Source organism: Balaenoptera physalus (assembly GCF_965194825.1).
Source record: "Balaenoptera physalus genome assembly, chromosome: 4".
NCBI classification, from domain to species: Eukaryota; Metazoa; Chordata; class Mammalia; order Artiodactyla; family Balaenopteridae; genus Balaenoptera; species Balaenoptera physalus.
This window is the reverse complement of record NC_138891.1, coordinates 141,582,727-141,608,861: the sequence shown is the minus strand read 5'-3', so window position 1 is coordinate 141,608,861 and position 26,135 is coordinate 141,582,727. Positions and strand designations below refer to the sequence as shown.

Here is a 26,135-nt window from a genome sequence, read left to right as displayed (position 1 = left end):
AAAAATAAAATTAACTTTGAATTTTGTATTTTGATGTATCCTGTGACTTTGCTAAAGTCATTTATAATTCTAGCAACGATTTTGTAGGCTCTTTGATTACCTATGTAAATAATTATGTCATCTGTGATGGAAGACAGTTATATTCTTCTTTTCTAATACATATGATTTTTATGTCATTTTCTCTTTGAATTGCTCTTGATAAAATCTTCAGAACAATGTTGAATAAAAGGACCAGACCAACCATCCTTGACTCTTTCTTGATCTTTGGTGGAAAATAATTTGGTTTTTAGAATTAAGTATGATGTCAGCTGTAAGCCTTTTGAAACCTTTGATCAAGTAATTCCGTTCTATGACTAGTTCATAGATTTTTATCAGGATGTTTAACTCTAAAATACATTTCTTTTTTCTTTGTATATATTCAAGTAATCATATTCTGCTTCTTTTTTGGTCTGTTAATATGATGAATTACATTCACTAATTTTTGAATTGAAACCAACCTTGCATTCCTAGAATAAATCTCATTTGGTCATGATATATTATTGTTTTTATATATTGATAAGCCTCATTTGGTAGGGTTTGGTTAAGGATTCTTTTTTTCAACATCTTTATTGGAGTATAATTGCTTTACAATGGTGTGTTAGTTTCTGCTGTATAACAAAGTGAGTCAGCTATATGTATACATATATCCCCATATCCCCTCCCTTTTGCGTCTCCCTCCCACCCTCCCTATCCCACCCCTCTCAGTGGTCACAAAGCACCGAGCTGATCTCCCTGTGCTATGCGGCTGCTTCCCACTACCTGTCTATTTTGCATTTGGTAGTGTATATATGTCCATACCACTCTCTCACTTCATCCCAGCTTACCCGTCCCCCGCCCCATGTCCTCAAGTCCATTCTCTGTGTCTGCGTCTTTGTTCCTGTCCTGCTCCTAGGTTCTTCAGAACCATTTTTTTTTTTTTTTTAGATTCCATATATATGTGTTAGCATACGGTATTTGCTTTTCTCTTTCTGACTTACTTCACTCTGTATGACAGACTCTAGGTCCATCCACCTCATTACAAATAACTCAATTTCGTTTCTTTTTATGGCTGAGTAATATTCCATTGTATACATGTGCCACATCTTCTTTATCCATTCATCTGTTGATGGACACTTAGGTTGCTTCCATGTCCTGGCTATTGTAAATAGTGCTGCAGTGAACATTGTGGTGCATGACTCTTTTTGAATTATGGTTTTCTCAGGGTATATGCCCAGTAGTGGGATTGCTGGGTCGTATGGTAGTTCTATTTTTAGTTTTTCAAGGAGCCTCCATACCAGTCTCCATAGTGGCTGTATCAATTTACATTCCCACCAACAGTGCAAGAGGGTCCCCTTTTCTCCACACCCTCTCCAGCATTTATTGTTTGTAGATTTTTTGATGATGGCCATTCTGACTGGTGTGAGCTGATACTTCATTGTAGTTTTGATTTGCATTTCTCTAATGATTAGTGATGTTGAACATCCTTTCATGTGTTTGTTGGCAATCTGTAGATCTTCTTTGGAGAAATGTCTGTGTAGATCTTCTGCCCATTTCTGGATTGGGTTGTTTGTTTTTTTGATATTGAGCTGCTTGAGCTGCTTGTATATTTTGGAGATTAATCCTTTGTCAGTTGCTTCATTTGCAAATATTTTCTCCCATTCTGAGGGTTGTCTTTTGGTCTTGTTTATGGTTTCCTTTGCTGTGCAAAAGCTTTTAAGTTTCATTAGATCCCATTTGTTTATTTTTGTTTTTATTTCCATTTCTCTAGGAGGTGGGTCAAAAAGGATCTTGCTGTGATTTATGTCATAGAGTGTTCTGCCTATGTTTTCCTCTAAGAGTTTGATAGTGTCTGGCCTTACATTTAGGTCATTAACCCATTTTGAGTTTATTTTTGTATATGGCGTTAGGGAGTGTTCTAATTTCATTCTTTTACATGTAGCTGTCCAGTTTTCCCAGCACCACTTATTGAAGAGTCTGTCTTTTCTCCACTGTATATTCTTGCCTCCTTTATCAAAGATAAGGTGACCATATGTGCATGGGTTTATCTCTGGGCTTTCTATCCTGTTCCATTGATCTATATTTCTGTTTTTGTGCCAGTACTATACTGTCTTGATTATTGTAGCTTTGTAGTGTAGTCTGAAGTCAGGGAGCCTGATTCCTCCAGCTCCATTTTTCTTTCTCAAGATTGCTTTGGCTATTCGGGGTCTTTTGTGTTTCCATACAAATTGTGCAATTCTTTGTTCTAGTTTAGTGAAAAATGCCATTGGTAGTTTGATAGGGATTGCATTCAATCTGTAGATTGCTTTGGGTAGTATAGTCATTTTCACAATGTTGATTCTTCCAATCCAAGAACATGGTATATCTCTCCATCTGTATCATCTTTAATTTCTTTCATCAGTGTCTTATAGTTTTCTGCATACAGGTATTTTGTCTCCTTAGGTAGGTTTATTCCTAGGTATTTTACTCTTTTTATTACAATGGTAAATCGAGTGTTTCCTTAATTTCTCTTTCAGATTTTTCATCATTGGTATATAGGTATGCAAGAGATTTCTGTGCATTAATTTTGTATCCTGCTACTTTACCAAATTCATTGATTAGCTCTAGTAGTTTTCTGGTAGCATCTTTAGGATTCTTTATGTATAGTATCATGTCATCTGCAAACAGTGGCAGTTTTACTTCTTCTTTTCCGATTTGGATTCCTTTTATTTCTTTTTCTTCTCTGATTGCTAAAACTTCCAAGACTATGTTGACTAATAGTGGTGAGAGTGGGCAAACTTGTCTTGTTCCTGATCTTAGAGGAATAGTTTCCAGTTTTTCACCATTGAGAACGATGTTGGCTATGGGTTTGTCATATATGGCCTTTATTGTGTTGAGGTAAGTTCCCTCTATGCCTACTTTCTGGAGGGTTTTTATCATAACTCAGTGTTGAATTCTGTCAAAAGCTGTTTCTGCATCTATTGAGATTATCATATGGTTTTTCTTCTTCAATTTGTGAATATGGTTTATCACATTGATTGATTTGCGTATATTGAAGAATCCTTTAATTCCTGGGATAAACCCCACTTGATCATGGTGTATGATCCTTTTAATGTGCTGTTGGATTCTGTTTGCTAGTATTTTGTTGAGGATTTTTGCATCTGTGTTCATCAGTAATATTGGTCTGTAGTTTTCCTTTTTTGTGACATCTTTGCCTGGTTCTTGTATCAGGGTGATGGTGGCCTCATAGAATGTGTTTGGGAGTGTTCCTCTCTTTGCTATATTTTGGATGAGATGGAGAAGGATAGGTGTTAGCTTTCATCTAAATGTTTGATAGAATTGTTCTGGGTTTGTTATTGTAGGTCTTTTCATTCTCTTGTGTTTCCTGCTTAGGGAAGTTCCTTTAGCATTTGTTGTAAAGCTGGTTTGTGGTGCTGAATTCTCTTTGCTTTTGCTTGTCTTTTAAGGTTTTAATTTCTCCATCAAATCTGAATGAGGTCCTTGCTGGGTAGAGTAATCTTGGTTGTAGGTTTTTTCCTTTCATCACTTTAAATATGTCCTGCTGCTCCCTTCTGGCTTGCAGACTTTCTGCTGAAAGGTCAGCTGTTTACCTTATGGGGATTCCCTTGTATTTTATTTGTTGCTTTTCCCTTGCTGCTTTTAATATTTTTTCTTTGTATTTAATTTTTGATAGTTTGATTAATATGTGTCTTGGCATGCCTCTCCTTGGATTTATCCTGTATGGGACTCTCTGGGCTCCCTGGACTTGATTAACTATTTCCTTTCCCAAATTAGGGAAGTTTTCAACTATAATCTCTTCAAATATTTTCTCAGTCCCTTTCTTTTTCTCTTCTTCTTCTGGGACCCCTATAAGTCGAATGTTGGTGCGTTTAATGTTGTCCCAGAGGTCTCTGAGACTGTCCTCAATTCTTTTCATTCTTTTTTCTTTATTCTGCTCTGCAGTAGTTATTTCGACTATTTTACCTTCCAGGTCACTTTTCTGTTCTTCTGCCTCAGTTATTCTGCTATTGATTCCTTCTAGCGAATTTTTTTTTTTTTTTTTTAAATTTATGGCTGTGTTGGGTCTTCGTTTCTGTGCAAGGGCTTTCTCCAGTTGCGGCAAGCGGGGGCCACTCTTCATCGCGGTGCACGGGCCTCTCACTATCGCGGCCTCTCTTGTTGTGGAGCACAGGCTCCAGACGTGCAGGCTCAGTAGTTGTGGCTCACGGGCCGAGTTGCTCCGCGGCATGTGGGATCTTCCCAGACCAGGGCTCGAACTCATGTCCCCTGCATTGGCAGGCAGACTCTCAACCACTGCGCCACCAGGGAAGCCCCGAATTTTTAATTTCATTTAATGTGTTGTCCATCACTGTTTGTTTGCTCTTTCGTTCTTCTAGGTCCTTGTTAAACGTTTCTTGTATTTTCTCCATTCTATTTCCAAGATTTTGGATCATCTTTACTATCATTACTCTGAATTCTTTTTCAGGTAGACTGCCTATTCCCTATTCATTTGTTTGGTCTGGTTGGTTTTTTCCTTGCTCCTTCATCTGCTGTGTATTTTGGTTAACTTACTGTGTTTGGGGTCTCCTTTTCCCAGGCTGCAGGTTTGTAGTTCCCATTGGTTTTTGGTGTCTGCCCCCAGTGGGTAAGGTTGGTTCAGTGGCTTGTGTAGGCTTCCTGGTGGAGGGGACTGGTGCCTGTGTTCTCGTGGGTGGGGCTGGATCTTGTCTTTCTGGTGGGCAGGGCTGCAGCTGGTGGTGTGTTTTGGGGTGTCTGTGACCTTATTATGATTTTAGGCAGCCTCTCTGCTAATGGGTGGGGTGGTGTTCCTGTCTTGCTAGTTGTTTAACATAGGGTGTCCAGCACTGTAGCTTGCTGGTTGTTGAGTGGAGCTGGGTCTTAGCGTTGAGACAGAGATCTCTGGGAGAGCTCTCACTGATGGATATTATGAGGGGCTGGGAGATCTCTGGTGGACCAGTGTCCTGACCTTGGCTCTCCCACCTCAGAGGCTCAGGCCTGACACCTGGCCGAGCACAAAGACCCTGCGCTGCCACGCTCGCCAGGCCTGTCCGAGCACCCGGCCGGCTCCCTGCTCCCATCTCCCAGTCCTGGATCGGCTGGTTAAGGATTTTTATGTCTATGTTGGGATATTGGTTTGTAGTTCTAAGGTCTTTGATTTTGGTATCAGGATGTTGCTGGCCTCATAAAATCAGTGGTAAAGTGTTTTATTCTCTTGTATTTTCTGAAAGACTTTGTGTAAAATTTTTTTTTTCTTTAGGTGTTAGGTAGTATTCACTAATGAAGCTGTCTGGACTTTGATTGTTCTTTGTGGAAAGTTTTTAACTACAAATTAACTTATAGATACAGGACTATTAAGGTTATCTAATTTTTCTTGAGTGATCTTTGAGAGTTTGTGTCTTTCCAGAAATTTATCTATTTAATATAACTTTTTAAATTTGTTGACACAAAGTTATTCCTAATATTTTCCTATTATCCTTTTAATTCAAGTAGGGACTGCAGTGATGGCCTTTTTCATTATAGTTACTTGTAACTAATGTCTCTTCTCTTTTCTTGGTCAGTCCAGCTAGAGGTTTTTGTATTATATTTTTTTTCAAAGAACTGGCTTTTGGTTTTATTGATTTTCTCTACAATATTCTGTTTTTTATTTCATTGATTTCAGTTTTCTTCTTTATTATTTCCTTACTTCTCCTTACTTTGAGTTTTATTTGCTCTTCCTGTAATAGCTTCTTAAGAAGGATGCTTAAATCATTGATTTGTGATCTTTTTCCTTTTCCAATACAAACACTTAAAGCTACAAACTTCCATCTAAGTGTTGCTTTTACCTGCATCTCACACATTTTGATATGTTGTTTTACATTCTTATTCAACTCAGAATATATTTTTTTCTAATTACTCTGGTGATTTCTTCTTTGACTCATGAGTTTTTTTAGAAGCATATTGTTTAAGTTTCAAATATTTGAGGTTTTCCCAGATATATCTCTGTTATTGATTTCGATTTTAGTTTTTCTGTGGAGCTAGAAAATGATTTGTATTATTTTATTTTCTAACATCTATTGAAATTTGTATTATGGCCCAAAATATTGTGTTTCTGGATAACTGTTCCATGTGCACTCAAAACCAGTATGTATTCTGCTACTGCAGGGTGTAGAGTTCTATAAATGTCAGTTAAGTCAAACTGACTGATAGTGGTATTAAAGTCTTCTATATTTCAAATATTATTTCTTCTGCCCCTGTCTTTCTTCTCCTTTTGAGACTATAATTACTCAATGTTAGAATATTTGATATTGTTCTAGAGCTCTAGGACAATCTATTCTGTATTTTTCACTCTTTTGAACTTTTTGTTTTAATTTGGATAATTTCTGTTGACCTAGCTCCAAGTTCACTAATTATTTTCTCTGCTGTGTTCAATCTGCTGATTAGCTTAAGGAATTCTTTTGATCTAATATTGTGTTTGTTGTTTCTAACAGTTTATTTATCTATCTGTCTCTTTTGTATAGTTTTAATATTCTTTCTGAATCCCCCACCTGTTTATGGGCATTAACCATAGTTGTTGTAAAGTCCCTGTCTGATAGTTCCATACCAAGATTTCAAAACTGTTGATCATTTCTTCTCTGGTTCTTTTTTCTTGCTTTTGTGTGTGTGCATCTCATAATATTTTATTGAATTTTGGCCATGGTGCATAAAAGAGTAGCAATTGAAGTAAGTTATACTTATTTCCAGTTCTTTACTTCCTACCTGCTTGTATGCCCAGGACCTTGTCCTCTCATCCTGTCCCAAAGATGAAATTGTTTACTTGTACCATATCTCCTTGTAGGGCTTTTAATTCTTTGCAACTAAGTTTACCCAGTTGCCTGTGACTTCCACTTTCTGATTCATTCAAAGAAAAGCATAATTTTGTAGATTAACAGTCTATTTTTTGTTGTTAGAATGGAAGTGATATTCTTTTATGTCTTTCTCCATCCTTAGCAGAAATAGAACTCTGTTTGTTAAATTCAAGTTTCCATATATACTCTCTAATAGTTCTGTTTTGATAGAAACCATCTGTTGTAGGGATTCTGCTTGTCCTTGTAATTCATTATGAAAGGTCCCCTCAGATACATGATTAATTTCCTTTGTCTCTTTGGTGGAATAGAAATAGGTAAGGGAAGGCATAGCCACAGTCTCTGCCACTGTGACCTGAAGGACACCAATAAGTAAATGGTCAGTTTGGGAGGAGACAACAGGAGGAAGTGTATCCCCCTCTCATGTCACTTCCCCAGATGCAAAGTTTGAAGTTTCCTGCATGAATGGGTGACCGCCCACCTGTTCAGGTCCCATGTAGGTTCTGGGGACACACAGACCAGCAGCTCTTCTCTAGAACACACACTTGGCCCATGCTTTGAGCTTTCTCCAGGAAGATGGAGAAGCTCTATCAGCCTTTCAAGGCTTGGACCACACCCTCCTAGTCCCAGAAGAGGGGCAAACAACATAGCAGATTCATGCGATTCATCCAACTACCATCTTCCCAGAAATCTCCCGAGGCCTTAATCCTGTTTTATTATTTCTAAATTTATTTTCTAAATTAGTTTTATATGGATCTTTTGTGTGGATCACATCACATCTATGACCATAGCATACCACATCTGGGCCACTATTTCCTTGAATGCAAGCACTCGGAGGAGAGCAGGGTTTTAATTCGTGCTGTCTTAGTGCAATGATCTGACTTATTTGTTTAATAACATTAAATGATGCTGATAGTACATGGTGTTTCTAGACTGGAATAAACCACACTTAGAAGGGAAGTCTGCAGTATCAGTTTTCTTCTTGTAGTCTCAGAGGTGCTCATCCTGTGAGGTCTTCAAATGCCTTGTCCCTGAAGCACTCCTTGTTTACATATAGATTAAGTCCCTAGGGACACAAAAAATGTATTTAGTTACACAAGAGATGTCTATTTCTGTAGTCATTCTACTGTGATTTCTGTGAATAATTTATCAACTACTCAACGCTCATCAAATTTGATGAATTGTAGAAACTATCTGTAAGTTCTCTTACTCTTTATCTCAGAGTTTGAAATACTGTCATTTTAAATAAACATGTTTCTCCCTAAACAAGAATTTCATTGTCAGAGGAAAGAAAAAATTCTTGGTGTTTCTGGTGCCTGTCCTCTAGGTTGTGTGTTCAGCGTCCATCGCTTCCCTTCATTGGTCTGGTGTCCTTGAGCTCATTGTCCCCCTGTATTTATTCATCTTAGCATCACCGTTCCTCTTTTTTATTCTGTTGCAGGTGCTGGGGTTCCCCAGTTCCAACCGATTGCCCTGAATGGCCGAATTCAGGTCCTCAGCAACGGGTCTCTGTTGATCAAGCACGTGGTAGAAGAAGACAGCGGCTACTACCTGTGCAAGGTCAGCAACGATGTGGGCGCGGACGTCAGCAAGTCCATGTACCTCACGGTGAAAAGTAAGGAAGAAGAGCGCTTCGTTTTACCTAAATAGGGCTTCGGGGGCTTCCATTTTCAGTGGTCTCCATGCATACTGTTTAAAAACAAAACACAACAAAAACAAAATGTGATTTGCTGCAGCTGGGGGTTTCCTGTCCTAAAAATATAGTTAAAGAGGACGGTAGAAGTTCAGCGATTGTCAGAGCCTGTGGGTCCCCTCTTTTCTGCTCCGCTGGCCGTGGGTACAGGCTCTGGGTAAACAGCAGACGAGTGGGTCCCTGCCTTTGGCACCCACATTTCTCTCCTGTTGATTTTATTGTGGAAAAGCCCAGTGCACGCTCTCAGATGTGTTCCTTTCAGAGGTCGATTCATGCTTTTTATTATCTGCAAGGTGGCTTGTCCATAGATTTCCTTTTTAAGATCCTTCTGAAATCCAGAAAGCAGAAACCTCATTATCAACACACACATCTACAAGAACAAAGAACGCGTAGCACTATGTTTAGGGTCCGTGTTGCTGACCCATGTTTTAGGAAAGGGCACTTTATAGTGAAATTATTTTTATACTTTGGTAACTAGACCACCAAAGAAAGGACCAAAGTAGACCAACTTGTACTGAGTACTGCTCATTAGCAAATGGTTGTACATCTAGTTTAAGTGAATGACTTATGTCTTTCTCTGTTTATATTCTTTACTACTGGATAGATTGTGATTTCTTCCTGACTACAAGGTTTTGATCAGACTTCCTCTTTTTTATTTTAATTATGCTGTCTGTAGGTTGTCAAGGATCTCTATCATATCATTTATTAGAGAGATTGGATTTAAAAGTGAATTCCAGTGATGTGTGTGTGTGAGAGAGAGAGAGAGAGATTTAAAGGCTAGCTACACACAGACTAGTATCCATCCTATTTTACTAAGAATTCATTCTAGTTAACCCATTTTTTCTAATACGACAGTGAAAATATCAAGCTGTCTATTCGGTATACTTTTATATCATAGACAAATTAAAGTTCTGAAATAAGGTTGCTTTGAAATATACTGTGGACGTATCCAATACCTACTTTTGACTTCTAAATATTATACTCTAGAGGAACTGATTTTCAAGAATCTGAAGACAAATTGTCATATCACTTAAATACAAAGTTGAAATCATAATTTTTAAAACTAAGTTGGTGAAACGTTAAGGAAACCCAAGATCTGAAGACCAATACTGACCAATGTTCATCCATCTTTCCCCAACAAAAGAAATGTATTTTGCAATTGCTTTAACATATTTTAAATTTATAAAGCATTTTTTTCTATCGCACTCATATACGTATCTAAGCTCTAATAGATACAGTGCCCCATGAAGGATGTAAATACAATCAACCATAGACCTTACCTTCATGAATGAGAGAGCTTATGTCTTGAGAAAAGAGACAGCCTGCTAATCATAGTGCAAGGGAAGGAGTAAGGTGCACAGAGATGTGCCTTTCAAAGGAGGACAGAACCATCGTTTTGAGCGGATTAAGGAAAGCGTCAGGGGAAAAAAATCTTTAAAAATGAGTAGAATTTGAAAATGTAGAACTTGAAGATTTCCCCACATCTGCTCTCTCCATACCTTTGATGCTGGTAGTGGACGTGGGACCACAAAGATGTGCCCCTGCCCTTAGTGAGCTTTTTCTCCTGTGGGTCCATCAGGCCTGGGTGTGGACAGCTCCAGCAGAACACGCCGGTGTCAGGATAGAGCGTGGGACACCGGGAATGCACAGATGCGGGCGTGGTTTACACCCCCTGGAGAATCAGTGCCTACAGAATGGTACCCATGGCCTCTGAGTTCAGTCCTAAAGGGCGCAGTGGATTTCGAAAGATAGAATTGTTGGGGGTAAACAGAGGCGCTCGAGGGAGAGAGAACAGAGAGAGCAGATACAAGAAATCAAAAGACTCAAGGCAAGAGGTAACTGTGTTTGAATGCTCTACCCGCTATGTGGAGGGGATTAGAGAAAGAAACATTTAAAGCGAGTGTTCATCAAAGAAAACTGTTCTTAGGGTTTGTCAATCTTAGTTTCTCTCTCTCAAACCATACAAACTGCTAGCAGAGAGGCGCATTTATGGCACAGCTAATTTTACCAGTTCTTGATAACCCTCCGGAGGCTTTATACATAATTTCAGCAGGAACTAAAACAACATTGTAAAGCAATTATACTCCAGTAAAGATGTTAAAAAAATCATAATATTTAAATTCGGAAAAGTAAAAACATAATTTAATAAAGAGATATAGAAACACGAAGGCAAAAGACATACAGTATCTCTAACTGTTGCTCAAATGATACCATTTAAACAAAATCAACAGCTAACACAGGGATGGCTTTCGCTTGTTCTTTGTATATTTGCTTGGCAAGACTATTAAGTGTATGAAAACTGACACGTTCAGGCTCTGCACACGGCAATGGGAGACCTGCCACTTGGCGTACAGCTCTTTTACTGAGAAAACGGGAGGAAGTGGGAGCGGAGAGCCTTGGCTCTGACCTGACGGGGGCAGAGCAGGTGCCGGGCTGCTGAGCAAGAAGATTGTATGTCGCTGCGTTGGTAACGGGATTACACCTGGGACGGCAGCAAGGCTCTTCTTATCTGACGCTACCCAGGCTTACATCAGGCACAATTTCTTTAATGTTTCAAAAGAAATTGCACTGCTTTCAGTAACAATAGTAAGGACTCTCCCTTTTCTATAAGTCATTAAAAAAAAAAAAAAAACTGGTCTGCAAATATTTTTAAATGCAATAGGAGAGAACTTTCTGCCTGATCAGGCATGTCAGGAAATTCAGCTTCTCAGATGAGATCTCCAGACGCCCAGGATGGCTGGTGCTGGGTTTTACACGTATTTTAAAGAACCGAACTCTACTGATAGAGCCTGGTGTTGGGGTCTCAGTGGGGACACTGGGGACCATGCCCTGGCACTGGCTGGGTCTCCTCTCTGGGACGTTTTCTTACTACTACTACAATCCTTTCAAAACTCGCTAATCTAATAATAAAGCAATTTAACAATGACTGCCTCCCCCCAGCGCTTTCTGGGAATCAGGCATGATGAGACTGTGGGCAGGGAAGACAGAGGCAGCCAAGTTTGGAAGGAGTGGTCATGGAAAGCCATCAATGAGACGGAAAAATAATCAGTGCAGACCCTCCCGGTTTTGTTGGTATTCTTGCTTCTGGTTCTACATTATCTCAATTCTAATTTATCCTTTACGAAAAATCATCCCGGGAATAGGGACCCAAAACATCGGAAAATGTTAAGGACCTTTGGCAGGAAAGACAGGGGAACTGCTCTCTACTTTCAATCAAATGCGGCCTCTGGTGACAGCACTGCGCCCCTCACCCCAGGCCCACCAGGGGCTGCAGAAGCCTCCCCGCTTGGGGAAAATAAAAGAAGCCTCCCCACTTGGGGGACGTGGTCTTTTGTGCTAAGAAAACAGTTCCAGAAACTGCAGAATCTTTCAGGTGGATGAGCCGTCTTCTCCCAGGTGCCAAAACCGCCTCCTCTCCGTCCCAGCTTTCTGCCCCTGGCCGGTCTGAGCCTGTGTGTCTCCAGGAACCCTGCTTTCTTTCTGTTTGGATCTCTGGCCCACGATGCCCAGGCAGCTCTTCTTTTGTCTGCTGCTCTGCACAGGCCCCTTCTGATCCCCGCATGCCGTGTAGGAGAGCATCCCTCATCAGCCAGGAGCAGGTGCTTCCCTGGAGAGTCGGTTATTTGTGGAACCCACCTCCCCATCTCTGGCTTCCGGAGCCAACCCGGAAGGGCTCCAGTCCAGCCTTGGTCCTCAGGCCTCCCTCTAGGCAGGTCCCTGGGTCCCACGTGGGGACACGTGCGTGTGCACTGCATGTGCACGCACCAACTCGCGTCAGCTTTGGTCAAACAGTCCCCAGGCCTTGGCCAGTTCTGGACAGACCTCAGTAATGTGATTTGACCTCAGGCTACCTCATGTCCTGCTACTGCCAGAGTGGGTGTTGGGCTTGGAATACAATAACCTATTGCTCCATTCCCCCCCCAAGCCCCCCCCGCCAAAAAAAATAAAAGAATCCATAAATACCCTTGGATAGTCCATCCACCCTCTATTGCTCCATTCCCCCCCCAAGCCCCCCCCCGCCAAAAAAATAAAAGAATCCATAAATAGCCTTGGATAGTCCATCCACCCTCTGTTACTTCCCGCCCTCACGTGCTGCCTCTAGGACGTACAGGTATCTGCGGGAACACCTGCAGGGCTGCCCTGTGATCTCTGGAGGGGAGGAAGGAACTCCACCCTGGGCTGCCCCGCAGTGAGGCTGCGACGGCCTTAGTCCCTTCCACGGGGTGCTCCCAGGTCCCTCCTGCTCACTCTGTAAGGGCCACTCTTTAAGAACAAGAGATACACGCTTGTTTTTTTTCCTTTGTTTTGTGCTCACAGAAATAGCGGGAGTAAAGTTTGCCTGCATAAAAACACTAAATTACAGTTTTTTGTTCCTTAAACTGTCGAGATTGCTTGTGTGTATCTCAGTCTAATGCTGCTTTCCCTCTATTATTTTAATTTGAGAGCTTCTAAATGAAGCCTTCAGAACCTTGGCTCCTGGGCCCCGGAAGGCTGTAGCTGATCCTGTGGGATTGTGCGATCCCTTGAAATCATATGCAAAAACGTATGTGTTTTTCTGGGAAGAAACACTGTAGCCTTTATATCTTTAGAGGGATTCCTGATGCAAAAAAAGGTCAGCACGACTGTTCTAGAAAATCACAGCCGGGGTGGCCTGAAATGAAGACTGTGTGTCGTGCTTTTCATGCAGGGTATCTCAGAGCATCCGGATGGAAGTGACCAGTACACGACAATAGGGTCACAAGGGCTGAGGAGGAATAAACAACCATGAACCAATGGAAAACTAGGTTTTACTGAAAACTGGGTTTTAATACTTCATCACCTTTGCTTCATGTCCACACTCTTACTGCAGCCTTGGAGCAGAAGAAACATAAATGAATCAAAGGCATATACCCCTGTGGTCAGCAGTCAGGCTCCAGACTCACACTGCCTAAGTTCCACCCCTTCCAGCCCTGTGCCCTGGGGCAGGTGACTCACCCTCTGTGCAAGCCTACGTGAAACAGAGACAACGCACAGACCTCTCTCTCCTCTCAGGGTTGCTGTGAGGCTGACGTGAGCCATCACACAGGAGAGCTTAGGTATTAGGTGGGTGCAGGTGAATAGCAGGTATTCTTTAGGTGGAGGCTGTGAATGCTGGTGTTATTATCATCATCGTCATTCCCGAATTACACCCCCGCCCGAGACACATCCGTGCCGGTCAGAGACTACAAGGTGCCCCTGAGTCCAAATCACCCAGTTTACACACTTTCATAACTGTGGAGCCCACCAGCAACCCCCCGACCGTATCTTACACATATGCACGCACTCATAGTCTAAAGTCCAGTTGTCAAAAGTATCTGCAGCTTTCATGGCAATGTCCGTGTTCAGAAGTAGAGGATGGGGACAAGCATGGGAAAGGAAGTGTGGAAAAACACAGGGGGACCAGTGAGCTGGTGGGAGACCCCAAGTGGCTCTAATGCCGATGCTGGATGGTGACTCCTTCCAGATAGGGCAGCTAAGCATTTGCATTTCGCTTCTTCAGTGAGCCTGAGAGTCTACCAGCTAAAGAGTCTTTGGGGTTAAGAAGGGATCTGTAAGATGGGAAGGCTACTAGAGCAGCTACAATTTGTTGCCAACCCCATTTCAGTTTCCCTCCTCTCTCAGTGTTAAGTGTTTAATTGTGTCCCCCTAAAATTCATATATTGAAGTCCTAACCCCTAGTCTCTCCAAATATGACCTCATTTGGAAACAGGGCTTTTGCAGAGGGAATGAGTTAAAAGGAGGTATAACTGGAGTCGTGCAGCCCTCAATCCAATAGTAGTGAAGTCATACAAAAGGGGGAAATTTAGACACAGACATGGAGCGAATCAGCCTTGTGAAGACAGAGATTGGAGTTATGCTTCCGCAGCCAAGGGAAGCTGGAAGAGGCCAGGAGGGATTCTCCCCTAGAGTCTTCAGAGGGACCATGGCCCTACCAGCACCTTGATTTCAGGTTTCTGGCCTCCAAAACTGTGGTAGAATAAATTTCTGTTGTTTAAATCACCAGTCTGTGGTACTTTGTTACACAAATGCACTCAGTGATAACAGAGATCTTTTGCAGAATCTTGTGTTTGAGGGAAGCGCACCACAGCTAGGTCACCTGCTCCAGCAGGTAAATCCTAATCTGTCTGCACTAGTGGATGTGAACTCTAGTCTGAACCAACCAAGGGCAGCCTTCTCCCTTTGAGCATAATTGGTTTAAGGATGGGCATGTGACCAGTTTTGGTCAATGAAATGTAAGAAATCTTCTGTGATATTTTTGAAAAGATTTCCTTGTTCTTCATAGTAGACTCAGCAGGAGATGTTCATCTCTTAATTCTTGGCCCTATCTGGAGGTGATACCTCCAGATACCCTATCGTGGCAACGATTTTAGCATCATCTTGAGGATAAACCGAAACATAAAGGAAGGTAGAGTCAAGAAAACCAGAAAAGTTGAGATTTATCCCTAAGCTACTGCATTTGCAGACCCCCTGCCTCTGAATTCATCACTGTGAGAGGACCAATTACTTGATTGCTTTTCTGTCTAAGCCAGTGTGGGTCAGGGTTTTCTTATTTGCAGCTGGAGGCATCCAAACTAAATAGGAAGTGGACAGATCATCAGCAGGTAATGGGGTTCAGTTCAATCATATTGCTCCGCCCAGCAAGTCAGGCCGAGATCAGTACCCCTGAGAGGTTGAGGAGTCTTATTTTGGTTGAGGAACCCCATCCAAATTGGCATTCATAGCATGATGCTCTGGGTTGGGGTAAGAGAGATCTGTGGAGGAATGACAGCTGAGGGTCAGTGGCAACCCGAAGGCCTTGGGCACATCCCAGAGCAGGGAGGTCGGTACCTGGTGGAGGGAGAGTGGTGAATACCAACAGCATTTTTTCAATGTTACTGGGGCCGGTATCCCTCCGAGGGAAAGAACGTGTATTTTCTCCCCTTACTTACTTACCTCTTTTTCCTTCTTCTGTTTGGAGGCCCCCTTCTACCCAGCAACTGAAAAGTTATTTCTGCCAGTTTCAGGTAATCTCTGCTATTTCAAGGTTTCTCAGTTGATTTAAGATCTTTCCTCTCCCATGGCCTCCTGGGGGCGGTGGCATCAGTGCTCTGGGTCCTCAGTTATGTCACCCTCCGTGCTGGCATCCGCTGAGATGCCTACAGTCCCATCTGATCTCTGGCCATGGAGTCACTGCCTAGTGACCCACAGGAGCCCCTCTTGGTGCCCCCAGCTGCCCCTTGTCAGATCTGTTTGCTTGTCCAGTCAGCAGTATTCACTGAGTATCACCTAATGTCAGGGACTGTACTAGACACTGCTTATTCCTTGAACAAGTTCACCGGCATGAAGCATACATCCCCATGGGGAGAAGGACATGCAGATGGGGATGTAACATAATGCCCTGCAGAGAACAGAGTGAAGTAAGGAAACGAGGTGTGCACATGCTCGGAGAGAGCAGCCCAGGCAGATGGAATGGCAAGTGCAAAGTTTCGAGGTAGAAGTGGGTTACATCTGAGGACTAGCGGGAAAACCATTGCACTCGGAGTGCAATGAACAAAATAGGCCATAGAGCTAGGCAGGGGCTAGATCCATGGTCAAACTTTGGACTTGATTTTAAATATGATAAAATGCCATTGGAGGATTTTCGCAGAGGGAAAGCATTATAACAACTATAGCTACAACTTATTCTAAACCCTTGTCTAATTCTGACAATAACACTCAGAATTGTAGGTTATGTCTGACTTACAGGAGGCACAGAGAGAGGCAGGGGAGCCTCCAGCAGAGCAGATGGGAGCAGTTGCCGCTGTCCCGGGGGGAGACTGGGAGGGTTGCATCTCCCACAGTGTCCCATGCGTTCACTCCGACTCTGCTTCTCATGCCCTGTGGTTAGAGGGGCGCTGCTCAGGAACCCAAACAGGTCCCTCCAGGCCCCATTCTGAGCTGTTAGGGCTCAGGGTTCCTTTAGGAGACCCTCACCCGTGACCAGATCTCCTTCTCTCCTGAATCTCCGTCCCCACCCCTAACCCCACCCACTTCCCCAGTTCACCTGGTACACATTTCTGCAGTCTGTCCAGGTTTGCACTCTTGCTTTTAGTTTACTAAGCTGATAGCAAGAGGCAGTGCTAGTGGTTTCCACCACCCTTTCCTGTCATGATAGACCTCACTCAACAGTTTGAGAACCATGTGGATATTTATTTTAATGGTTACTGAGTTTATCTATTCCAAGTACGCATCCTGGAACTGAGGAAATAACCACAAGATGAATTTGAAGATTTGTTATGTCCACTGTAAGCTGGCCATAAACCAAAACACATTGATTCCCTGACCTAAAAAGCCCCTACCCTGATCGTTGGGCCAGGGTAGTCTTTTGGTTCTTTAAAAATTAGTGTCAGTTCAGGGTCACCACCCCTACACTTAATGAGTCATTTTTGTTTGGCCGCTTTTAAGATTTTCTTTCTCTTGGGATTTCAGAGTTTGACTATGATGTACCGGAATGTCGTTTCCTTTGTATTTGTGTCGATTCGGATTGAGGAGTTCCTTGGACCTTTAAGCTGATATCTTTCTTCAAACCTGAGGTGTTTACAGCCACTGTTTTTTCCAGTAATGCTTTTTTTTTTTTTTTTTTTGTCCTATTCTTTCTTGCCTCTTATTCTAGGACACATATGTTAACCCACTTGATACTGTCCCAATATCAAGATTTCTGGTACTTGGATAATTTTTCTTCCATCATTTTTCTCTCTCAGCAGATTGCATATTGTTTAATCTACTTTAGTCATTACTGGCTCTCCCTTCAGGGAGAATTTATTGTGATGTAAGTTATAAGTCAGAGCTTATATGTTTTCCACACATGGTTAGTCAGTTGTCCTAACATCATTCATTGAGCGTCTCATCCTGTCCTTACTTTCTGAAATAACAATTTCATTTGAGGGAAAGATATTTAAGAAAATGAGGTCTCAAGTCAAACTTCCTGGTTAGCTCTGCTAATTGCTAGCTGTGTACCTTGGACAAGTTACATAAGCTTTATGTGTTTTAGTTATTTAGTTCTCAAGTCATCTCAGACTGTTGTTATGGGCATGAAATGAATTAGTATAAACATATAAATCACCCAAAACATAGGAATAAAGTTGGATTCCCCACCTCACACCATATACAAAAACTAACTCAAAACAGATAATAGACTTAATGCAACAGCTAAAACTATAAAACTTTTAGAGTAAAATATTGGAGTAAATTTTTATGTCAGTAACATGAGAAAAATTACATAATTTGGACTTCATAAAAATCAAAACACTTGTGCATCAAGAAAATGAAAAGACAGCTTGGAGAATGTGTAAAAATATTTGTGAATCATATATCTAATAGGATACTTGCATGTAGAACTCTTACAACTCAACAATAAAAACACAAATAACCCGATTAAAAAATGGACAAAGGATTCAATAAGACTTTTATCTAAAGAAGACATACAAATGACCACTAAGCACATGAAAAGATGCTCAACATCATTAGTCATAGAGAAATGCAAATCAAAACCACAATAAGATACCACTTCATACACACAAGGATGGCAAAAAACAAAACAAAAAAACAGACAAATGTTAGCAAGGATGTGGAGAAATTGGAACACTGTACGTTACTGGTGGGAATGTAAAATGGTCAGGCTGCTTTAGACAGCAGTTTAGCGGTTCCTCAAAAAGTTAAACATACAGTCACCGTATGACCCAACAATTCCACTCCTATGTATATACCTAAGATAAATAAAAACATATGTCAACACAGTAACTCATACATGAATGTTTAAAGCAGCGCTATCCATAATAGCTAAAATGTGAAAACAACTCAAATGTCCATCAATTGGTATATGGATAAACAAAATGTAGTATATCATATAATAGAACATTATTCAGTCCTACGGACACATGAAGTAGCAATATATTCTACAACATGGATAAACCTTGAAAGCATTCTAAGTGAAAGAAACCTGGCACAAATGACCATATATCATAGGATGCCATTTATATAAGTGTCCAAAATAGGAGAATCCATAGAAACAGAAAAAAGATTCGTGGTTGCCAAGGGCTGGGAGGATAGGCCAATGGAGAGTGACTGCAAATGAGAACAAGGTGTTGTTTGGGGGGATAAAAATGTTCTGGAATTAGAGAGTGGTGAAGGTTGCAGAACACTCAACTGTACACTTGAAACAAGAGTTTTATGGTATGTGAATTATACTCAATAAAGCTACTATTTTAAAAAATTCCAGACTATCTGGCAACTTCAGGTGAACATGTGCAACGGTTGTTAAGAGTTTAAGTTTTGAAGTTAGATAATCTGGTTTCAAACCCCAGGTTCATGGCTTCTTAGTTATGTAAACTTGGGCAAGTTCTCTTAACCTTTCCAAGCCCCGTGTTCCTCTTCTGTAAAATGGAGATAATTGTGCCTACTGTCTAAAGCAGCGGTCCCCAACCTTTTTGGCACCAGGGACTGGTTTCATGGAGGACAATTTTTCCATGGACGGGGGAGGGGTGGGGGATGGTTCAGGCAGTAATGCAAGCGATGGGGAGTGATGGGGAGCGGCAGATGAAGCTTCGCTCGCTCGCTCTCCCTCCGCTCACCTCCTGCTGTGCAGCCTGTACCACTACCCATCTGTGGCCCAGGGGTGGGGACCCCTGGTCTAAAGCTAGGAGGATTAAGTGACAGAATATTCTGACAGCAGAGTGTCCGAAAAAGAGGAAAGATAAGCTCTTCATTAGTGGAAGCTGCTGCACTCAGGCCCTAAATGCTCATGGATACTTTTGCATTGAGTTGTCTTTTTGTTTTCTTTTCTTTTCTTTTTAATTTTTACACCCTTGTCTTGTGGTTAAATAACTGTATCAGTACAACACGGTAAAGACTTGATAAGGCAACAATTGCCTCTCTTCTGACGGCTCCAAGGCCAACCCTCCCTCATCTCTGTTACTTGACGTTGTCTTTGCTCTGCTCACGTGTTTCTTCTTCCAGATAAGCTTTTGTCTATTGTAAAAACGGTCATGGGGGGGTGATTAAAATTTCATTTGATTTATAGAATAGCTTGGAGTGGGGGACCCACATCTTTATAACACTGGGTCCTCACACTCAGAAACAGGAAACTTCTCCCCAGTTTCCCTCTTCAACTTGCATGTCCTTTACTGAGGATGTAAAATTCTCTCCATTTTCCCTCTTCTACTTGCATGTCCTTTACTGAGGATGTAAAATTGTCCCCATTTTCCCTCTTCTACTTGCATGTCCTTTACTGAGGATGTAAAATTGTCCCCATTTTCCCTCTTCTACTTGCATGTCCTTTACTGAGGATGTAAAATTCTCTCCATTTGGAACACATACATGTCTTACTGTTTTTTTCCCCACAGATTTTTGAATTTTGTATATGCTATTTTAAATAGATATTTTGCCTTTCCCTTTTATTTGTATAGTTGAATCCCCAGATCTTAATAATTTTATATTATTATTGGACTCCAGTTTATGTTTGAATGCTTTTGCAGCATTAGCAGCTTCATGGTGAGATGGTCTGTGACGAAGACTCACAGATACACACATTTCAGTTTCAACCCTAGCTGACTAGTTCTTTCATTCATTCAAAAACATTTACTGAGTTCCTGCACGTACCAGGCAGTCAGTCGAGCATCTGAGCTGGGGTCTCAGACCTCTGTGCTCCCACCTCGTTTCTGTCCATGCCTTCCAGCCATGGTCCACCAGCCATACACAGGGAGTGGAACAAGTTGGGTTTATTCTTGTCCTGAGGGAGAACACACACCATGGGGACCAGTGAGGTGTCTTAATAAGAAGGTGTCAGAAAGGATGTATTATATACATGGGCCTATGTTAGGTGATCTGGGGAAGGGTCAAGGAAGCAGCACTTGGCTCTGGATTGGATGCTGTTGGCAGTGGGGTTGATTCTGTGATTGGGCGTCTTAACGAATCTCATCCATAAGTGGGGAGGAATGGAGTCAGCCCATAGCTGTGGTTAGTAAAGATGCAGAGGTCACTCATATTATCCAGGAGAGTGGGTGTTTGGCCATTTTGTTGTATATTTGGATAATGTTCATGCTATTGTCTGTATTCAGATATGATGAAGGGGTGGGCTTGCTTCATCTTGATCCATCTCAGTCACAGAGTGGCCTCGTCTGCTTTGGTGTTCTGTGAAATTGTTTACATTCAACGAGAGAACACCAAGACCCAGCTGGGAACCCCCAGCCAGCTCAGCTCCTGGACATCAGGGGCTGCCTTTCTCTCTCTCATGTCTCTTAATCAATCATTGCTGTCACATCATTGGTTTTAACATACTTCCTTTGGAAAAGGATGCAGAAGACAATGGATGGTTTTGTTTAGGAATAACTTAAGAAAAGCAGCTACAGATAAATGTCGTCCTCAAGGGCTACTGGACTTTTATTGTGAGCTCAGCTGATACAAACTTATGATTCATCTGATCTGTCCTGGCCCTTGTGAACAGGTGCATGGAAATAAGCTTACGGAAAGGTGAGGCTTAGAGATTTCCCTCTGACAATTTATACCCTGTAGAGTGTGAGTATCTGGGCTGTAATGCTCACTTCTGTCTTGGGGACTCCCGGGTTTGGCCTTCTGCAGGGACAATCTGAACTACTCATGTTAGGATGCATCCAAAGACAACAGCCCCAGAGAAGAGTCGCTGATGAACATTTGTAATGCAATGGCGAGTCATGGAGGGATTCCCATGGCCCTCCCTGCCCACTGCCAGGGCAGTGACCAGCCATCCACTTTTTGCAGTTCCAGACATGGCTGCATCAGAAGGACAGAGAGGGGGTGGGCAGTGAGCCTTTGAATATATATTTTCCCACTTGAATATATATTTTCCCACTTTCTATTTAAATCCCCACACCCTTAGCCAGTTGATTCCAGCGCCTCAAGTTAGGTGTTCACATGTGTGCATCTGTCCGTTTAGCTGCTGATTTTAAGGGCTGTTATGGAGGACCACAGCCCATATACACGCAGGCAGGTAAGATCCTCCTCCCTCTGAGGCTGTGTGAGCAGAACAGATACCTGATTTTTAGCTCATTCTGGGCACCAGAACCATGGTTTTAATTGTCAGTGTTTTATGTTATACACTGAAGGACTACACAAGATTTTATAAGCATGGCAGAGGAAACATCATTGAGAATGGCTGACTCAATACTCTTATTTTCTCTAAGGAGAACTGTGAGATAAACAGTATTCAGCTGATTCTAATTTTAGTCTTCTCTCTAAGGAAATAGACAGCACCCATCACTTATGGTCCCAGAAGCATCGCTTCCTGCTGGGGTGGCCTGATTCTCATCTCTGGGTGGTGCCGTGGGATCTGGCCTGTACTGAGAGGTCCCTGCCTTGCTTCCTATACCTTATTCTTCAGCCTCTATACTTGCTCAGGGCGGAGTCTTTACTGTCAATGAGAGGGGAGCCAGTGCAAAGGCCTGGAGTAAGGAAAGCTTGGTGGGTCTCTTCAGAGATGCTGCTGGGGTAGAGGACAGAGCTCCAGGAAGAGGGGATGAAGTCCTTGCAGCTGATACGGACTCTGCATTGCACTCTGGAGGAGCCGCGTGGCCCCTTCTTCTGTCCTTTCTCCTCAGGGGTGTATTTGTACGTGTCAGCTTTTTCTTTAAAAAAAAAATGAAATCACACGAGATCTATCTGTTTGCATCTGCTTTTTTGGTTGACAATAAATCCTAGTTGTCTTTCTAGATAAATATACATAGTTCCATCTCACTCTTTTGAACAGGTGCATCATATTTCCCTCTATGGTTTGGCCTCACTTTTATACCCATTCTTTTCCTGGACGTTCAGCTTGGAAACAATTTCATGTGTTCATGTCCTTTGAGAATAACCTACTCTGGGCCTTTTAAGTTGTTTCTCCCCATTATTTGCAGCAGGAAGGAACACAGGAGGGGATGAGCAAGAAAGCTGAGGCCAGACCATAGAAGACCCTGAGTAGAAGCTTCGGAACATATATTTTTAGGTTTTCATCATTTCTTCACTTTTCATATACTGCTGAGGGCTACTGGAGAATAGTATTTTCTCCCCAGAGACTTAGGTCACACACCCAGTCTTCTGTGGCTCATCTATAGATTTGACACAGAATGACCAGACCGTTGCTAGAAACGGGAAACAGAATAGAGTCAGACTTGCTTTGCAATTCTGAGTCTATAGGCATTCATTTTAAATGTGAAAAAGAGAGAAAAAAGCTCTTTTGCTTAAAACCTATTGATAATGCAACAAGGGGAAGGCACATTGCTTCGTGAAAAGAAAGAGGAGAAAAGGGCATTCGGAGACCATCAATCGCATTAACATGTGCAGAATCCCCTGATTGTTGCCACTGTCATCACACCTTGTTACCTTGGCCGTGTGTTGAAGGCAGGAGAAAGGACAATATAAGCCTATGACTAATAAAATAATTGTCTCCAGGATCACTTCCTGAGACCTCCGATAAGCCTCCCCTTCTCAAGCGCCACTGTAAATGATTCCTGCAGCTGTAAAAAGTAAGAGTGTAATAATTGCTTCACAGGTTGTTATTGTTATTGTACAGATTCTAAGTGAATCTCTTCTGCTCATGCAATCCTGTCCTCCATGAGGGGCAGGTGTCAGGCAGTGGGTTTGGGGTTTGTGTAAGTGTGTGTGTATAACGATTACTTTTGTTTTCTGCTCTCTCTTATCTCCTTCTCGTATAATATAAGATGCATTGACTTTAAATTATCGTATTTAAGTTACAAGATATCAAAGAGGAGAGTGAACAGCCCCCAGGTACTTTGCATCCTCTTCTAAGGAACAGATTAGAGTGTCTGTGGTCTTACACAGGATAGTTGTGTCAGGCCAAGTGGAAGTATGAGCTTGCTGTTGTCTTTATTCAGAGAATAAATGTGGTGTGAAGAAATGCGTGGGGTGCCGGGTTGACAAGGGGTGACCTTGTGACAGTCAACGTCATGTGTAAACTCAGCTAGGCCATGGTGCCCAGTTGTGTGGTCAAACACCAGTCTAGATAGTGCTGTGAAGGTACTTTTTGGATGAGATCAGCGTTTAAATCAAGAGACTTTGAGAAAAACAAATTACCCTCTATAATGTGGGCGGGCCTCATCGAATCAGTTGAAAGTCCTTAGAGAAAATAGACTGAGTTGCCCAGAGTAAGAAGGAATTCTACCTCCAGGCTGCCTTCTCACTGGAGCTGCAAAGGTGACTCTTCCCTGGGTCTCCAGCCCACCCACCTGCCAGCCTGCCCCCGGCCCTCATAACCTGGTGAACCTGTTCCTTAACACACATCCATCTATACCTCCATCCTGTGGGTTCTCTTTCCCTGGAGGACCCTGACAAATGTGGACTTGGTGCTAGTGGCCGGCAGCTCAGGAAGGACCATGTTTTCACATCCACCCTGCAGTGCCCACAACCTAAATGTCTGCTTCCATGAAGTCGTAGATTCTAACATGCCGTGGAAGTCCCACGTCGTTTTTACAGAGTTAGAACTGAGAACGTTCTCGGCAGACGCTCAGGGTCTGCTGCCTTTTAATTTGGGACTACCCCATTTTAAAGTTGGAAAATGCATTGGTTACCTACTGTATTCGTGTGCAGGAAGCTGACTGCAGAGCGCTTGGGGTTAGCACCTCTGAGGGAGGGCAGGAGGTAAGAAGGACAGAGGGAGAAGTTGGGGCGCAGGTGCAAGCGGGGCTTCTGCTGATCCTACGGAGAGCTCTGAAGCTGATCTGGCCCTTCAGAGCTGTCTTGTGCTGAGGCTGGAGGCCTGGGCTTTGCACCACCCGTTCCTGTCAGCCAGTCACCTTGTTTCTGTGTGTTAAGTTGCAATGGGCCTCACATCCCTTGGAGGTTGGTGTGATGTATGCTTTTAGTGATTAGAAAAACTTGTGATTATAATAATCAAATACATTGAATAATGTCAGCTGTACATTTTAGATGATGAGAATTACTGAAAGGTCTGGTCTTGATGTGGTGGAGAGAAGCATAGTGAATCAATTTGTTTTCCCCCATGACTACCTTCAACTGGGTTCCGTTGAATCTACTGTGACAACTTCTCAGGCAGGTCCCAGAATTTTCTATTTCCTCATATCATAATGGCCAGTCTGATATAAACTGTGACATTGCACTCTCCCCATGGCTGAAAAGTTTGGTCTTTAATTCTGGGTCACTTTCTTGTCTTGAGTTGGATTATAGGAAGAGTTGGTGAGGGACAAAGGAGCCCTTATTTATCTTCACTCTTGCAGTGTTTCTCTAATACTTACCCATCAAAGTTCTCTGTGTGGCAAAGAGCCTACACTCCAACCCCATTCTCTGACATCACTTGGGTGTCCTTCAATTCAATTCAATTCTGACACTAACTACCCACACCTAGTTTCTGATTCCACGAAGTTAAAGGACGCAGTCCCACAGAACTGTCCTCATTTCAGATGCCAGCATTAAGTGGTGTCCCCAGGGCACCCATACTTCTGCGTGGTCAGCTACAAATTAGGGGCTTCCCACAACTCCTCAGATTTGATCATTTGATAGAATGACCCACAGAACTCAGGAAAGTGCTATGCTTAACAGTGTTCTAGTAAAAAGGATATGAATGAACAGGCAGATGAACAGGTGCAGTGCACAAGATCTGGAATGGTCCCGAGCACAGGAATTTCTGTCCCCGTGGAGTTGGGCATGTCACCCTCCCAGTCAAAATCAGGAAGTTCTCCAAGGCTCATTGTTCAAAGGTTTTATTCAAGCTTCATCACTGAGACATGACTGACTACATCATAGTGGAACTCAATCTCCAGCCCCTCTCCCTTCCCCAGACTGAATGTTCCAGCCCTCTAATCACACACTAATCAGGTGCTTTGTCTTTCAGGCAGGACCAGCCCCTCCCTTGAAACTGCCAGAGGGCCCACCTAGAGTTACCTCATTAGGATAAACTCAGCTCAGGCAGAAAGGAGTTCATTATGAATAACAAAAGACATTCTCTGCATTCGGAAATTTCCAAAGATTTTGAAGCTCCATGACAAGACCCAGGGCCAAAGACAAGATATATTCTTTATTATATTACATAGACAACACTGGCTCCATTCTGAGAATATGTGTCACTTATTTGGCAGGGGATTTTCAGGGGGATGACAAAGAGATAAATCACTGCTCCCTCCTCTGTGGTGTTCCCCAAGCCCATACAGCAGCTTTTGCTGTTGGACTCTTACTGGTTACCAGCCATCCTAGACAAGGTATCAACCAAGCCCAAACAGCTTCTGCAGTGCCGTGGAACCTCACGCGTCCTTGTCCTGGCTTTCTCTCCATCTGACTTCTCTCTCCCTCTGATTTACTTCTCCCTGCTCAGGTAGGTGTAAGATAGATAAACATGTCACCTCCCACTGAAAGTAGCCGTTGGGGAGTATGAATTCCATTCTCCTACCCTCTTGGCATTCTGACCTCTGTGAGTGATTCTGTTGTAGCCCCCCTCACTTGGGTTTGGGGGGGACAGGTGACACAAACCATAGCACTCTCTCATAACTCAAGACTATTTCCTCTTTCTTCCCTATTTATCCCAATTTTGTTTTATGCACTGGGAAGGAATGGGGACTGGGGTGATGGATGGAAGTAGCAGAGCTTAG

General features: G+C 42.5%; 1 protein-coding gene and 1 long non-coding RNA gene across 5 annotated transcripts in view; one reads left to right on the top strand and one right to left on the bottom strand.

Moving 5' to 3' along the window:
• The window catches only part of DSCAM (DS cell adhesion molecule), a gene marked incomplete at its 5' end in the record, with an annotated part of 741,397 nt that overhangs the window by 498,900 nt on the left and 216,362 nt on the right, over window positions 1-26,135 (top strand). For both annotated transcript variants that reach the window (XM_082458757.1, XM_082458758.1), the window contains one exon: window positions 8,278-8,451. In XM_082458757.1, the coding sequence (XP_082314883.1) occupies window positions 8,278-8,451 (174 nt within the window). The remainder of the gene's footprint in view (window positions 1-8,277; window positions 8,452-26,135) is intronic.
• The window catches only part of LOC309659300, a 119,741-nt gene that overhangs the window by 82,398 nt on the left and 11,208 nt on the right, over window positions 1-26,135 (bottom strand). The gene's annotated exons all lie outside the window — the stretch shown is intronic.